The sequence below is a fragment of the Sprattus sprattus genome (assembly GCF_963457725.1).
Source record: "Sprattus sprattus genome assembly, chromosome: 17".
NCBI lineage: Eukaryota > Metazoa > Chordata > Actinopteri > Clupeiformes > Clupeidae > Sprattus > Sprattus sprattus.
In genome coordinates this window covers 16,766,238-16,783,744 of record NC_137915.1, presented here as the reverse complement: position 1 = coordinate 16,783,744, position 17,507 = coordinate 16,766,238, and the positions used below count along the sequence as shown (strand labels likewise).

General features: G+C 42.2%; 1 protein-coding gene across 1 annotated transcript in view; it reads right to left on the bottom strand.

Moving 5' to 3' along the window:
• The window catches only part of dlec1 (DLEC1 cilia and flagella associated protein), a gene marked incomplete at both ends in the record, with an annotated part of 29,723 nt that extends 14,189 nt beyond the window's left edge, over positions 1 to 15,534 (bottom strand). The window contains 17 exons of the mRNA XM_080855469.1: positions 381 to 511; positions 875 to 968; positions 1,074 to 1,199; positions 2,301 to 2,493; positions 3,448 to 3,605; positions 4,281 to 4,376; positions 4,567 to 4,659; positions 4,876 to 5,012; positions 5,293 to 5,466; positions 6,760 to 6,847; positions 7,230 to 7,311; positions 9,678 to 9,898; positions 13,795 to 13,988; positions 14,095 to 14,205; positions 14,523 to 14,679; positions 14,782 to 14,925; positions 15,499 to 15,534. Coding sequence (XP_080711595.1) covers positions 381 to 511; positions 875 to 968; positions 1,074 to 1,199; positions 2,301 to 2,493; positions 3,448 to 3,605; positions 4,281 to 4,376; positions 4,567 to 4,659; positions 4,876 to 5,012; positions 5,293 to 5,466; positions 6,760 to 6,847; positions 7,230 to 7,311; positions 9,678 to 9,898; positions 13,795 to 13,988; positions 14,095 to 14,205; positions 14,523 to 14,679; positions 14,782 to 14,925; positions 15,499 to 15,534 — 2,235 coding nt within the window. The remainder of the gene's footprint in view (positions 1 to 380; positions 512 to 874; positions 969 to 1,073; positions 1,200 to 2,300; positions 2,494 to 3,447; positions 3,606 to 4,280; positions 4,377 to 4,566; positions 4,660 to 4,875; positions 5,013 to 5,292; positions 5,467 to 6,759; positions 6,848 to 7,229; positions 7,312 to 9,677; positions 9,899 to 13,794; positions 13,989 to 14,094; positions 14,206 to 14,522; positions 14,680 to 14,781; positions 14,926 to 15,498) is intronic.
• Between the last annotated feature and the right edge of the window lie 1,973 nt (positions 15,535 to 17,507).

The window sequence follows — 17,507 nt, the reverse complement described above, 5'->3', positions numbered from 1 at the left end:
TGAGGGGTTATAGTGGTTGGCATGATTATAATTATCCGACCTAAGTAGTGTAGAATGGACCTGGGACATCATCTTTTATGTTTATCATATTACAGTAATATCACAACAAAAAGTCACCCGAAAAAATGCAAAGCCAATTACCTATTAAAACACTATTGTACCTTTATAATATATGAAAGCCTTGCACTTATTAAGCATTCTATTTCCTATCAAAATCTGATTGTCCCTTATCCCAACTATGAACAATATACTAATGCCATTCAGAGGAAAGAGGATCTGCTTCCAGACTGAAGCCTCAGACTCGTTACTAGGTGTTAGTGAGTATCCCTCCCATGAGAGATGGCACTCGTCTCACCAGGGTCCATTCCATTCTGTCTCACCTTGAACTTGATGTCTACGGGCAGACCCACAGGCTCCGGGTGGTGCTGGACGTGGCACTGCAGAGTAGTCGCCAAATGGTCTGGTTTCCCTCCGGTCAGCACCAGGTCCAGATCAATGCACTCATTGGGCTCTGCAGTCCAAAAAACAAGCACACAGAGCGATCATGCAGTCGCAGTTTGTTGTGTTACATGACTCTGGTAATATCAAGGTCATGGATTCAATTCACAGTGTGTGTTCACAGTGTGTTAACATGTGTGTGTTCACAGAGTGTGTTCATATGTGTGTGTGTTCACATGTATGTGGGTTCACATGTGTGTAAGCACAAACAGAAATGTCTCTCTTATGATACTGTCAGTGGCTTGTTTATCACGGTTTCATGTTGCACAATAAAACTCTTTATATCTCCGAAAAGAAAAGGCTATCTTGTCTGCATGGGTAATAGCTATCTGAATAGTTTTAACAGACTAGCACCCATGGAGACCAATGCACTTACCTATTTCTCCTGTAGGGGGCTCCACCTCTATGATGTGGCAGTCGCTGATGCGCTCCCACTCAAAGCGAATGATGGATTTACTGTGATTCCACATCTGAAACATTGGGCACATGAGTAGTCAGCATTTGTGTGTATGTGTGAGGGTGTGAGTCTGTGTATGTGTGTGTGTGTGTGTGTGTGTGGGTTTACGGTTAATTACCGTAAACCTCCTGCGGATGGTGGTGTGGATGTAGTGCTCCCCGGGCACAAGGATTGCGTACGGCTCCAGTAGAATGTGATACGGCTCAGTGGAACCCTTCACCTCCACCTCCATCACCACCACATCCTGCAGTCTGGGCATTGAGCTCACCGGCTGTGCAGCACTAACACACACACACACACACACACACACACACACACACACACACACACACACACACACACACACACACACACACACACACACACACACATTATATTGTATTATATTATATTATCATATTGGGTGCAGTTAGTCAAGAGCACTTTTGCACATACCCATCCTCTCTTGATTCTTGGGGGAGTTCTGGCACATCCCTTATGACCAGATGACAAACACTGTGGTTCTCAATCAACTGAGGAGAAAAAGAAAATGGGTTTCTTACATCCTTAGAGCAGCCTGGATGAGTGTGTGTGTGTGTTTGTGCATGCGTGTGTATATCAATATTTGTATATTTATTAGAAAACAACAAATACAACGTGCCAGTCAAAATGTCCAGTAATAATGCTCAATCAAGAGCAGCTATAACGTAGGTAGGCTATCCCTAAACAGCCTAAGAACAGCCTACACTATATACTCTTCCCCTGTAGTGATGACTGAATCAGCAGCCGCATCTCTTAGTGTTGCCAAGTGCGCATGGTGCTGATCCACGGTTATGGGGGTTTTACTTTAGCAACAGCAATTTGTCTGGTAAAATAAATCTTCTCTGGACACCGGACAGTCAAGAAAAATCCTAGCAGAAATCTTGATTTATGTGTTTGTGTGTGTGTGTGTGTGTGTGTGACTGTGTGTGTTGGTGTATGCGTATGCATTTTTACGTGCTTGTATGAGGAGCACTGGTGCTTGTGAGAGAGTGTGTGTGTGTGTGTGTGTTTGTGTGTGTGTGTGTGTGTGTGGCTGTGTGGGAGTGGGTGTGTGTGTGTGTGTGGCTGTGTGGGTGTGTGTGTGTGTGTGGGGCTGTGTGGGTGTGTGTGTGTGTGTGGGGGGGTGCGTGTGAGTGTGAGTGTGTGTGTGTGTGTGTGTGTGTGTGTGTGTGTGTGTGTGTGTGTGAGTGTGATTGTGTGTGTGTGTGTGTGTGTGTGTGTGTGTGTGTGTGTGTGTGTGTGTGTGTGTGAGAGTGTGTGTGTGTGAGAGTGTGTGTGTGTGAGAGTGTGTGTGTGAGAGTGTGTGTGTGTTTGGGTATAGTACCTCCTGTGGGTTGTAGGTGATCACAAACTCATGCTCCTGCATGGGACCCAGCAGGCCTGTGGCAGGGCTGATGAGGAAGGCGTCGTCCATGGCAACGTGATTCTGTATGCGGGAGAGATCCGGAGCCTCGCCAGGGAGCAGAGCCTGCACGTTTGGCACCATCACATGCCACTGGAACACCAGCTCCAGATGCCTTTAAAGTCACAGTCACACACACAAACATCAACTGGAACTTATATCACTCATCACATTAATACTGTTACATTAAAAAAGCTTAATATGTTCTACCATGTGCTAAGGTATTAGACTGGGTGCCATCCGTTTGTACGCGTTCCACTGATTGCTGCCTTCTCGCTGAACAAACGTGACCGTTTGGTCAGCGAGATCAGTGGAACGCGTACAAAGGGATGGCACCCAGGCTACTAAGGTATACCAATGTGATTGTTTTTTTCTATACAGCTACAACATAGATTACTATAGATTAGTATATGCTGTCTAATATATTCATACTTCCAATATATGTTCAATATGCTGATAATATGACATCAATGAAGAATATATATTAGTCAGTAGACATACATACTGCATATCTAAGAGTATACATTAAATAAAAAAAACAACAACATTGAGGTGCAGACAGTGTTCTTAACTGGGACATCCATGTTGCCATAGACACTTGGTTGTTTTGGTGGGACTGTGGATACCTTGCATGCCTCACCATATGGGCATACTAATTGGATTCAAATGTAATCACGGCAGTCACTGAAAAGTCTTGCCCAACATTCTGGCTGCATGCCAACCCAGTTAAATATTTTGTGTGTATGGTGTCTGAGTGCGGCTTAGTTGGAGACTGGAGTAATATATCCCTGCTCATTAGGCCGTCAATCTCACGCTATTAGCTCAGTCAGAAACACAAACAAGCCTTCTTGCTTGAATTCTAAACAGAATGACAAACATGTGAGGTATACATTTCTCTCATTCTTCATCATGCAGTTTAACTCATCTATTCATATAACAAGTTTCTGAACGTTAAATTCGGTATTTACAGAATGTTTTTAAAATGTGTCATACAACTGTTCAGTTTGACGATGGTGAAGTCTGTTGAGAAGTGTGTTGATGTGTCAAGAAGATTACTATTTTTCCTTACGCATTGTTTCTGATGACCAGCTTCTTCTGCAGAGTGGAGTAGGGGTTGGTGGAGTCAAAGCGCACAAAGTGATTGGCCGTGAGGTCACACAGCTCCCCAAACTCGGGGCTGTCCTCTCCGCCTGTCACAGAGAGCAGCTCGACCGCAACCACCTGGCCCTCCCCTGAAAGACACACACATGAGTCATCAATGGTCTACCAGGTTTGATGTAAACATGTTTAGCCTGAGAAAGAGCTTGCTTCATGTTCAGTATATGAAATGTAGGCACAGCACATTTATTACATATTTACAAGGCATGTCACGCACTAAGCATGCTCTCCCAAACCATCTCTGAATTCAATGTTGGGTATTCCAAAAATGTTGTCTTGCTATCACCCACTTAGATATTAAACTACAAACAACAAATTAGTGGCCCAGAAAATGTGTCATGATTGTTTATGAAACAAGTGTATGGTGGAAGTGCATGGTCATCATATTTGTATGAGGCACTGTACACCTTAATCTCACAAACTGATGATAGACACTTTTTCATGGATTTTGTCAGATCTATTTCCATCCACCTCACAATGTGGTTGTGTTGATCATTACCGTTGCGTGACACTTAGCTCACTTGTAAATACTATTGTTGAAACACTGTTGACCTTTAATGGTCTGACGTTGCCATTGTGGTGAATTTAACTGTAACTAACAGCTTATCGTAGCCTGACAGGTTTGTTGAGCATAGGAACAAAGGTACAAAGTTCTGACTAGTATGGTTTTGCACAGGAAACAATGGGCAGGAAACAGAGCTTCAGAGTTTGTGGGCAGGAAACAGACCCTTAGCAGACAGCCACTGTACCTTTAATGGTGATGTCTCTGACCTGGCAGTTGTCACATACGATAGTGAAGAGCTGAGAGAAAGGCCCAGCAGTGGTGGGGAAGAACACCAACTGAGAGGGGAGTCATGGAAACAACAGACAGGTGGGTTGGCATCTGAACAGGCACACTGAAGACACTTTGCCATAAGACTCCAAAATCCAGGTAAACAGCAGAACAGCATATTTTATTTTTTATCTTTGATCTATTCTGAACTATCTTTCTGTAATGGTCTATCACCATGCAGCTTTAACCTTCACTTACCTCCAACATGGTTGCTTGTCCTGGCATTAGCTCAAACAACGAGGGATACACAGCAAAGGGATGCTCCTCAGCAAAACTGCTCTTCACTACTACCTGGAGAGTGGGAATTAAATTTGGTTTTAAACCATACTACAAGGAAACGATAAAGATGTACAGTAGATGTAGAGTGTGCATGTAACTATAAAATGTATCTTTTTTGTTGAATGTGATCTGTGGGATTGATAATAACGATAATTACAGGAACTGAAGGCACAGGGGCCTGGTCTGGAGACCTCTGAACAAGGCTAAATACTTCCTAATGGGTCTTACCCTCAGACTGGGTGCAGGCCACTGGTTCTTGGACATGATGCAGAAAGTTCCAGAAATAAAGCCCTCATTCTGACACAGGAGTTCCAGGAACTTAACTCCCCCCACCAGGCAGTATCCACAGTCCAGAACAGCAGGAACTATGGGTCACAGAAGCACAAAGGGATTTCAGTCATTCAGAATATGGTGGTGGTCTAATCCTAAGGCTGATTTGGCCCATTTAACCATTTACCTTCTGCCATTACTCAGAGGACTAAAGTAGTTATATATATTCTATTTAACCCATTGGTCTTCCGTTGAGATGCTTAATACAAACATACTTAATGCTTTTTTTATCCTTAAACATAAAGCTAAAAAAAACTCAGATCTGAGTTATGAATGCATGAAGTGTACAGGGCTGAGGAGTCTTCCTCTACTCACGTGTGAGTACGGGTGGGGGCCTACGGGCCTCCAAGGGCACTATGAGGGAGTGAGGGGACTGGGTCTCCACCACCAGGAAGTCCTCATAGTCTGCCAGCGAGTCCGGGGCAAAGCGGACCGTGTACTGGCAGCTCATCCCAGGAGCCACCATGCCCCCTTTACCCGGGAACTTCCCTGCATGGACATACAAGCTTTAAAGATCCTAAAACACACAGACATGGAACACAAGCACATACCAAAAAACAACCACATGCTTCAGTACGGGCATCAAATGTTTCGCTCACTTGGCTGATATCGTCTAGATTAGCTCTTGTGTCTCCTAATTTTACTTATATGTCCTACATCCCTTACTCATATATGAATTCAAATTCAAGAAAACTCAACATTCAAAACCTAAGCAAATAACTAATTTCTCAAGGGTCTCCTTATCCTGTCATAATTCCCTGCGTCATCCACGGAGCTTGACACAAACACTTGAATTCCTTACAACAGATGGTGCTCTATCCCTTTCTTTTTCAACACACAAACACACACACACTCAAATTGTGATGAGAAACTGAGCAGACAGAAGTTCCCTCCAGTCTTGTGATAATCTTTAGTCTAGCCACAGGCATCTGAGAACACGTTGCTCAATTATCTCCGGTGCTCAACACAAGTGACTGCAGAGACTGAGGTGAGGCAGTCGTGAATTACACATAACCAGCCCTGATTCTTCCACATAACCAGCACCATTCCATATCACACTGTGTGTGTGTGGCTCTGACAGCACAGCATGTTTTAGCTCTCTCTCCATCTCCCTCTCTCTCTCTGTTTCTCCCTCTCCTCCCCTCTCTCCCTCTCCCCCTCTCTCTCTCTCTCCCTCTCCCCCTCTCTCTCTCTCCCTCTCCTCCCCTCTCTCCCTCTCCCCCTCTCTCTCTCTCTCCCTCTCCCCCTCTCTCTCTCTCTCCCCCCTCTCCCGCTCCCCCCGAAGTTCTCTCCCTCTCCCCCTTTCTCTGTCTCTCTCTCCCTCTCCCCCCTCTCTCTCCCTCTCTCTCTCCCTCTCTCTGCTACTGATTAGCTCCAACACTGGGATTAGTAATGATCTGAAGTGTAAAGAAAAGGTTTGTTTTCATTAGAGGCCAGACAGAAACGGCAGTAGGATTTAAAACATTCAGGTCTATGTGGACCCCTGGAGACCAGCGCGTGAGTGTTGGTTGAAAAATCTCAATCTGAAAAAACACAATCGACAACCTAGACAGCAGTCCTTAAATACGCTGTACTAATTTGTAGTTAGTTATGGGTTCATGCTACTGGACTTATAGGACTTATGTTAAACTGTTCATGATTCATTTATATAAATCTTCTTTTTCTTGTTATTTTTAACGAGAATGTGCACTCAGCATGTGGAAAATCTTTAAATATTTAAAGAATCCTTGAGGAACTGTTTTTTCCCTCTGAGCAAATTGGATTAATGGGAAGAGAACTCACCCAGGCCAATGGAGAAGTAGGGTGTGGTGGGGGGGATGACTCGCACGTGACGGCAGGTGGCAGTGAGGTTCCTCAGCTCAACAGTGGTCTGACGGGGGAGGAAAGGACATGGTGCAGTACCAGACATGATCAACAGGGGGCACAGTTCAAGAATCAAGAACAACATGTTTACATAACTGGTTGCTATAATGCAAAACAGCAAATGTATTAAGTGTGATCCCAGATTCCAATTTGACTAAAGCTAATAACTGGCTGGAAAAAACAGTGGGCAATAAGGTTTTTTTAATATGCTGGGTTACAGCCCATCCTGAAAAGCTCATTAGTGAAAAAAAAGCATGGAGTAAACAAGTGATATTTAACAATGAAAACCTGATATTTTGTATTAATATCAATAAATATTGTGTCTATGAATAAAAAAAATAGGTAGATAAGGCCGATAATGCCCCCACACACACGGGTGGCAATGGTACCTCATACACTTGTCCCACTTTGTAGTTGGTGAAGAGGACCACAGGTGGGCTGGCCAGGAAGACAGGCACTGGGGACTCGGGGCTGCAGCAATAAAAAGGAATTTAAAAATCAGCTGCTGGCATTCTACATTCTGTGCCATATCACTGTGACTCCTGCTCCGCAACACAGACATGTAGCACGGCAACGGCACATGGAACCATCCCTGGAATGTCAAAGGGAAGCTCATGGCCTGAGGCGTCCCACCACAGGTTCCTCCAGATGAATTAAAAGCATATCTAGCTGAAAGTAACCCAATTTGGGTAATTGCGGCATGCAGACAAATAAGCCAAAGCAGCGGTTTGAAAAAACAGATGATTGCAGTAAGGCTCTGCTGGAATGCAGTGTCAAATTGAATCAGCAAGCCAAATGAAATACATTGAACTGTCTTGAGTGATTAGGCTAGCAAATGTCTTGGAACTCGCCATGTCATATTATTGAGTTGGGGATGACAGGAGTCATTAATAATCAGTGATAAACACTGAAGTTCAATTCAAAAACTGAAGTTGAATGAGGTCAATCAAAAGTTAGATTTCATGAGCAAGAACTAATCTCTTTGTGCTTAATACTTTTGTTTACAGAAGATAAAACATGAAGGTTCACAAGTGCAGTGCTATGTTTTCTTACATGTTAGTTTTCCCCCCGAGACTCGCAAGCGCATCTGGGCCTCATTTCCCGATAACGACGTATCTTAACGGCCTACGTGGATTTTGGCGACATCGTAGACTCATCATAGCCGTAAGTGCGGCATCGGGAAACCGCTCTGCAAGGATCCCTCTTACGACCGATTTCAAGTCCTTTTTAGCGTTCGGGAAACTAGGCCCTGAACAGTAACTTGTATGTTGAGTTTGTGTTTGTTTGTGTAGGCAAATCTGCATCTGAACAGTAACTTGTATGTTGAGTTTGTGTTTGTTTGTGTAGGCAAATGTGCATCTGAACAGTAACTTGTAGGTTGAGTTTGTGTTTGTGTGTTGGCAAATCTGAAAACAGAGTCAGATGATGGGCTTCTATGGTCTTATGATTCCCTCGGCTCTAATGAAATGGAAAACCCCGTAAGGACATGTGCCTTTCACTTTGGGTCAGATACTCGGTCACACGCAGGGTAAGGAGAGGGTGGCTCAAATCATTTGTTTGCCCAGTCTAGTTTCCATCATTAATATTATCGTTTGCATCATCGTTACACAAGTTCTGTGCTGAACGCTTGAAGCAATGCTTTGCATCGGTGGTAAAAGCACCCATCCTTCTCCTCATGAAGAATGGCCTGGAACTGCCTACACAATAATGCTAAATTAAATGTTCACTTTGTTTTGGCTCAGCCAGAGACAATACCATAGAATTGCATATCAACTGCTGTGTTTGTTTGGTATAAGCCCTACGGAAACAATAAAGACGCACATAATAACAGTGGTGTGACAGATGACATAAGGCTGGGTGTAGAGATGACTGTAAGATCATATTTCACTTCATGAAGGCCCAACTTAAGCACACACACTGGCTCAAACACGGCTGAAAGGCAGCAAACGCTCTTCAATAAAGAAAACAAATAGCATCTCAGTACAGCCCAAGAGACGGGAAACAATGGGCCACATATAGCATTTGTCTCACAGGCTGCTGTTGCTATAAACTGAACACTGAACTCAAAATCTGTTTGAAAGTTACATTTAACTACCTTACAGTGTTACAACATTAAATTACAGTTGTTTATGTAAAACTACATTACTTTAAAAAGTTCCAGAAATTCATTTTGGTACAATAATTAGAGAAATGGACCTGTCGTTTATGCATATTTTGTGGAAATAATTCTTTGTCTTCCACTTATAGAAAGGTAGGTGTGAAGTGAGAAGCAACCACATCCTGTGCATACTGCTTCCGGGGCGTCTGAGTGAGCGGGCCGTTATTTTCGGAGGAATACGTGAAACAAAGTGTGATCAAAGGGTGATTCCAAAATCAGTAGACCACATACTACACCCTGCTTGATTATGGTTGTTAGCTTGCAGAATGCCAAAAGGGATCCCGCCCCATTGCTACAGTCATAATTATAGTTTATCTAACTTTACATTGCTGGTTTTGGCCATGTGTACCTCACCTACAGCTACACCTACACAGAGTTACTGCAACCTATAGTTAACCACACAAAACTGTCTGCTGGCTTTCAGACAGACTCAAATGGCATTGTATATTCTGCAGCATGAGTAGTAGTCTACTATTGTATACACTGAGGTGTTATTTATATAATCTTAATGGCTTGATGTGCATTTATTTAGCTAATACTTTCATCCAAAGTGACGAAGTACAGTAGAAGTATAGACTGTTCAGTATGTACTCTCTGGATATTGAAACCACAGCTTTGACGCTGTTACTAACTTGGTTGAGATAAAACAACACTTCAGTGCCTTGAGAGCAGGAAGTACCTTTCTTCAACAGTCACTTTCTTCCCGTCCACCACTTTCTCTGACTTCTTCCCGCTCAGGATGAGGGACTTGCCGCCCCTCTGGGCGAGGGGGGGCAGAAAGCGTGGGTTTCGCAGGAAGTTCTGACGCTCCTTAAGCCTCTGTAGTGCTGCCCTCTGCTCCGCTCGGCTCTGGGCGCTGGGCTCCTTCATCCACTGGGGCTTTAAGGCTTTATTGGTCTTCTGGACACAGCGACACACATCACAGCACAGGTCATTCTTGGTGACACTTTACTCATAAGGTCAATACTTTAGTCATACTTCAGTCATAAGAATGATGTGACCATGTCATACACATGTTATGGCAGATACCATATTATGTCATGTTAGTTCAAAGATATATGATGGAAACTGAAAACTTAAATTTTCACTATAATTACCCAAGATCATTTTTGTAAAAGTACAACCTCAAGTAATAGCAGGATTGAAGCGAAGACGACAAGGTGCTATTCTTAAAAATACAGTTGTAAGTTTGGGCATCCCTGAGCAAAATCCGTATTTTGTTGATTTTTGGAGTGAAAAGAAGTAAATAAGACCACTGCAGCCAAGGAGCATTTAAAATGAGGATTTCTTCTAATATTTCTGCACTCTTTTTTGCACTTTAAAAAAACAACTAAAATGAACTGTATGGCATGTGAAATACAACCCCTGTCTGCTTGGCAGAAAGGCCAGCAAAACCCCTCATATGACTCAAAATACCTGTAGGAAGATTTATCTGACACAGGTGTGAGCCATTTCAGTGTGCAGTGCTGCTTGCACAAACATTGTCTGTTTAGAAGGGCCATCAGAGGAAACCAACAACCTTATCATAAATGTTACTATTTTCAAGGTGCAGTCTGCAATTCTAATCCCATACACTTTTCATCAAATTTCAGGGAGTGACTCCTCGCTACCTGTCTGTGTTTAAGCCAAAAAAAAAAAAAATAAATAAAATTAAACTCCGGTACCCAGCCCTGGCTCTGTAAATGGGAAACAAACACATACCTCGTTTCCACCGGGGCCGGGCCGGGGCCGGGCCGGGGCCGGGCCGGGGCCGGTGCCGGTGCCCTATCTGGCACCAGTTCTTGACCTTGAGTTGCTGGGCCCAAATCGGGCACCAACTACGTCACAGAGGTGGGCGGAGTTAACCCACCAGAAACAGAAATTTCCGTCGGAAAATAAATTGTATGCATGTGGAACAGGTTAGAAAGGGCAGTTTAATAATTGCACAAGTTACCTGTGTTTCAGTTTCTTTTTTTATATCAATTGTATTGGGGTCTCTGGTAGCCCCCCCTTGTATTGTTCCTCTCTCCCCCCTTCCTCTTTCCTGTTTGATTTATGCTTGAATGAGGTAGGTAGACAAGTTTCTTTGGGATAGATACATCTAATAAGTATTGCCTTTGAAATAGGCATCCATGCGATTATATATCCTCTATAAACGCATGGATGCCTATTTTTAAAGGCAATACTTATTAGATATCTATCCCAAAGAAGCACTTATTATTATATGTATTATATATCTTAATTAGTTATAAGAAATAACCTGCTGACATATTGTTTATATGATTTTCATTTGCTACATGTGGGGGCTAGCATGTCAAGTGAACCTAGCAAGCTGGAGACCAAACCATGTTCTGTTGGTGAGCTTAATACATGTGTGATACGGTTTTTACTTCTCTTTCTTAATTTATATATTCTTTATGTATATATTATCTGTTTGTATAGCCTGTTTGATTTATGCTTGAATGAGCATGTAAAGTGAACCTAGCAAGCTGGAAACCAAACAATGTTCTGTTGGTGTGCTTAATACAGGTTTATATCCATCTTGCAACAGTTGTTCACGAATCAAATATTTGATATTTAATATAAAAAAACATGTTTTCTTTGTCAATTATTGATTGAAGACATGTACAAGTTGTGTTAACTGATGCTTTCGAACACTATTTTGCAGTGGATAGGCGGGGTCTCCAATCAGAAAGTGTCCAACATCAAGCCCTGAGATGGTGACCCACAGCTCTAAAGTACTCGGGCGTCATGAACACTTCCCGCAGACTCTACACACATCCGGGACTGGAATGTGTTGCGTAAGAAGCACAGCAATGACAGCATCCCCTCTCCTCTCTCCTCTCCCCTCTCCTCTCCCCTCTTCCCCCTCCTCTCCCCTCTCCTCTCTCCTCTTCCCTCTCCTGTCCCCTCTCCCCCCTCCTCTCCCCTCTCCTCTCTCCTCTCCACTCCCCTCCTCTCCTCTCCTCTCCTCCTGTGCGGACACCCCATCTGTCTCTTAAAAAGTTGGACTTTTCATTCTGCCATCCGGGACTGGAATGTGTTGCGGAAGAAGCACAGCAATGACAGCATCAGAGAAATCCCCCATGCAAAACTGTGCTAATGCCGTCACCAAAATGATGACTCACGGTTCTGTATTCGTTGTTGGTAGCCAGCCTCCAAAGTGCGATGGCAACTCGCTTTCTCACAGGTATGCACAGGCGATAATTTGCGTCCCTTCTACCTTTTCTGTTTTTAAGGCGGCGACATACATTTCAAAAGGCTTCAGGAGAGACTGCTAAATAACACAAGCATTTTCAGACAACATGTTTGTATTCCCAGTAGTTTCTTGTCATAACTCCTGTTCAAATATTTAAGTTAAATTTTACTTTAAAGTTCCAAGTTTAATAAATCATACATTTTATATTATCCTATTTCTTTTTTGGTATGACTTAAGCATTTGTATTACTTTTATATTTACTGTGATTGTTTAACATTGTAGAGCACCTTGAGACTTATTTGTATTTTAAAGTGTGGTATATAAATAAAATCCATTATTATTACTATTACTATATTTCTGTTTGCCATGTCTTTTCACAAGATAATGTTGCTTGTGAATAACTCACAATTGTAACCATAGGAACAATTGAGTTTTTCAGCTGAGCCGTCAGAAGTAACGTTAGAAAATAGTAATAGCGCAAACAATTGTCAACAAAATGTCAGAAAAAACTATTAAACAGTGGGCCACCGAAGAAAGTGACATGCTCATAGCGATATGGACATCATCTGAGATTCAGGACAAATTAGACAGGGCGGTAAGGAAAAATTAAATTTACGAGGAGATACGGAGAGAGTTGGAGATAGGTGGGTTCATTCGAACAACTGATCAGGTAACAAATAAATAAAAAAAAATAAAGAAAGAGTATCAAGATTATAAAGCGGAAACATCAAGAAGTGGCTTTGACCGAGCCATCAACATTCCCATTCCCAACATGGTGCTTTAGGAGCATGGAAGGGAGGGTGCTGTGAGCTGACAAAATTCCAATTCTGTATTCGGCCGTGGCCGAATAACGTAATTTGAATTTTTGTTTTGTGGACAACCACCCCAGGTCTTTTGGAGTAAAAAGGACCACTGTTAAACGTGTGGGTGGCTCTCATCGGAACGGAAGAACAGATTCCTCTAAAAACATCCGCAAATTCAGAATGCAAATGTCATGCAGTCGGTCAACAGACTGAAGTCTGCAAGATGTTGGTCTCTACAACAGGACACTGATTCAAAGTATACTGTACCTCAAAACACAACACCAATTACTTCAAGAAAAGCAAACCGTAGCTTTTGGAATGCCCTGCAGTCCAGATGTAAAAGCATGATTCAAAATCTGTAGGTAAATCTTAAATATGATGTGCATGCAAGACACCCTAATGTATTTCTAATGCATGCAAGACACATGTATCTCAGAATTTAAAGTGATCTGCAAGTGTGGGTAAAAAACTCATAAATGTGCTGTGATATCTGCCAAAGAAGTGTTACTAACGCTGACTTTAGGGGGTTTAGGCTCTGGGCTCTGTTAAGCGCCTAGAGGCAATTGTTTGTTATGGCGCTATACAAATAAAATTGAATTGAATTGAATTGAATTGAATTGAATTGAATTGAATTGAATTGAATTGAATTGAATTGAATTGAATTGAATTGAATTGAATTGAATTGAATTGAATTGAATTGAATTGACTTAGTTGGGTGTCCAAACTTTTGCACACACCACAATTACGATCATTGTCAATTGCAAGGCAAGTCAACAGCCCTAATAAAACCCAGAGGAGTAAATAGTGGGGCGCACTTGCGGGCGAGTCCCTCTCTCTGTGATGGGGTCCACACTGGAAAATAGTGTGAGTGTCCCCTCTGAGGCCTCGAGCAGATCCTCCTCGGTCTTCTCTGGCCGAGGGATGAATGTGTAGCCATCATCCTGTGCCTGGGTGCAGGTATGTTTGTTGTAGGAGAAGGTGGGATGAGTAAAGCCTGGCGGACCCTCACCTAGTCAGATTAACAAACAAAACAAACACCACAGTTTTATTTTCAGTCTGAATCGCATCATTTTTTCCCACTTCCTGAACATTTTCAGAATATTTCCTGTATGTACCTTGTGGAGCTTTCACTAGAGGCGATTGCTCAATTATGTAATCCTCTGGACATATCAAATTATGGCTCTTGAGAAGTCTACCGTCCACGCACCGCATGAAGGAAGACTTGACTGGATGCAGAAAACACACAGAAAAACAAACCGCCAGATTTGAAAAAAAAAATATTTTCTCTCTCTCTTAACTCAACAAAAAAAATTGGCATTTATCATTAGAAAAGCACACATTTGGAAAGGCCAAGCCTTTTGTTAAGGGCTATCTTCGTATTCACGTAAGCAATTAAAGGAGAAACCAAATCACAAAATGCACCTTTAATGCACAGATGTGATCTGAAAAGCTCACATTTAAATGGTCTAATTTACATCGATTAAATACATTAAATGTTTCTTCATGTTTTCACAATATACAACACAGCGGAGATGTAGCATACCAGGAGGTAGGCCTAACTGAGTGTAGGCCTCTCCAACCTCCTCCACTATCTGAGCCTTAGCTCGGTCCTCTATGGCAGTGGCCTGAATGCGTGCCTGAATGATGTGGCTCTCCAGCATATCCGCATCTTTCATGCGCTTAGTGTACTCAGCATGCACCTGTTTGTGTGTTAAAAAATGCCAAACTAGTTAGCCACGACACGATGAAACATTTGATTATAAACGAGGAAGTGTCTATGTAGTTTTCTGTCACAGTCGTGCCTTCTGGAGCTCCTCCACATATTTGTCATGGTAGCTGACTTGATCTCCCCGCCGCGATTTGAAAAGGTTGTCAATGGTATCTTTTCCGATAACCTCTTTGGTGTAGAGGTCTTTAAAGATACCTGCGAGTAAGTATGAAATGTCCTGTAGTTGAACAAAAGCAAAGTGATCACAAAGATGATATAAAACATATTTTTTTATGCATATATGTGATTATGCTTTTGTTAATTTTTGCTATATTGTTAGTGTACTCACTTATATCCCAAAATTGTAACTGAAAACAGCTGTATGTTTTCTAAATACTGTTATTCTATTATTTTAACACACATGCATTCTGATAATACCTTTAATAATACAGGGAATTTCATTGATGAGTAGGCTACGGCTTTACCCAAAATATGTCACTAAACTGATACCTCAAAGCTCACACACTCAGAGATACATAAAAGACAAGACGCAAACACAGGTTACTTGATTTGCCTATTCCTTGTGATTACATCTGATAACCTTTCCTAAATCATATAAATGTGGGGAGAATGTGGGATAAGGTACATGGTTTTAAAGCAACACAGATTTACTCTGTACTTGTACATCTCTAAAGGTGTGCATGAGTAATTGATTTTCCCTGTTGATGAAAATTATATCACTAATGTATAATCTTGTAAAGTGACATTCACTTGTATGTGAATATCGCTTGGCATCTATTGTTCATCCTACCTGGCTTTTCTCGGAGGCGGGCCTGTGTCGATTCATGTGAAGCTCAGACCCATTCTGGCTGTTTTCTGACCCTTCAGCCATCATACGCTATCTTGTGTTAGCCGGCTAGCTAACTCACACAGTGTTCCTGTTGATCTAGCTAACAAACCAAAGCCAGCTAGCTAGCGACCTCCCTACCTTACATTACATAAACACTGTATATATTTCACATGTCAAATTACCTTTTTGTACACCTAGGTAGCTACCTAGCTAGCTAAGTATACACTTTATTTAAATTCATGAGCAAATGCATTAAAAGAGAAAGGACCTTAATTGCAAAGCATTAAAGTTGAACTGTCTGCCTAAACTCTGTCCAACCATTTCTGTATACACATCGTAACCAAGGAAACAAGTACTGCTCCTTAAAGGGTCCGCGTAGCCTTGAGTGAAGAGATGTTTGTCCCTTTTCTCCTACACTCCCTACCACAAATATTCAGTCTCCATTGTGTAATCACAAAGAAATGAGGAAAAAAATGTTTCCACAGTGGTTTGTTGACCAGCATGATTCTTGGAAGCCAACCCACTGGCAGGCAAAGGAATCCAGTCTTGCCATCTTCCTGCTCTACACATGACACAACACGCCTTTTCAGCTGCCTGGCGCTCAGTTCATTTCTGTCCGGAGAGAACAATCACCCTTTGGATTGTTGTTGAGTAAGATAACTCTACGAAGTGAATGTCTGGTTTGCAGAAAAGGGTGTGCGCAGAGGTGTGTCAGTCATCAAAAGAATTGTTAAAAGTTCAGCAATAAGCTAATATCCTTTCCTCACCTCTGTTAAATATACACATCCCTTGAGTGTGTGTGTGTGTGTGTGTGTGTGTGTGTGGGGGGGGGGGATTCTTATGACTATGAGGGTTTTTCCTTTTTCGAAAGCTATCCATAATGTACATTTTTCACAGGGTAATTTTTATGTTATGGTTATATCAATGCTGACTGAATAATAAGTACCTGCGTAGGCTATACCCTGGACTACACCACTGGTGTCAAGCCTTAATTAAGGAGGTTAAACCAAGCAGACAACTTCAAACCCCTGTGTAATTTGCACCCAGAGAATCTCCAAGCATTATCATGAGGTTTGACACAGTCCTCCTTCTTGCCCTGCCTTCTTGTTCCCATGCCATCCCTGTTAGGCAGTGTAACCTTAATGTTGTAGTTCATTTGGCAGCCTTGATGGGTTAGATACAATAGCGCAATAGAGGGATTGCAGGAGTACTGTGGGGGCAGGAGCTGTGCAACAGAGACCTCACTCTAATGAGCTAAAATGTCGTCTTGTCTGGGCTCTCGGTCATGTGATTCCTTGGCAGGATCTGCTCCACAAGAGCAAAACAGTAGGGTAAAGGGAAGACATGTTGCCATCATTACACTTTTCTTCTGCCAAAGACTCTTTGAACCAATTGGTTATAACAGCTGGATTTTTAAAAGATTCGGTTACAAACTTTATTGGTATTTGCTCAGGGATTTACATACGTATATACATCTGTATCATTCGACTAATTGAATGGAGTTTGAAGTGTTCTTCATTTCTGTTTTCAAGGCACAATTCAGATAAGAGAACACATGTTGCTACCAATGAACTTTGCTCAAAGAAAAACACTTGCACCATTTTTAGCTGTTATTTTAACACATTCTTCTGGATGAATGGCTTTTGACAATCAAACATGGGACCCATGGGCTGGCAACACTGTTTTTCTCAGCCTTGTCAGAGTGTTAGCTATGTGGAAACTTAAAGGCAACTGTAGGACAGACCAAATAGAGTTGGTACACCTTATGCTTTGTGTCTTGGCCCTTATTCCATATGCCACATACATGTTGTAACGTGCAAAGAGTATTGAGGTAAGAGTCTCTGGTTCAGATGTTGTGCGTTAAATGGTGTGGAGAGGTATTCTGTGTTAGAAATGTGTGTGTTTTGCCCTTTCCAGTTTAGAATGTATGATATCGGTGCAGTGTCACCGTAAGTATATCCAAGCTAGAC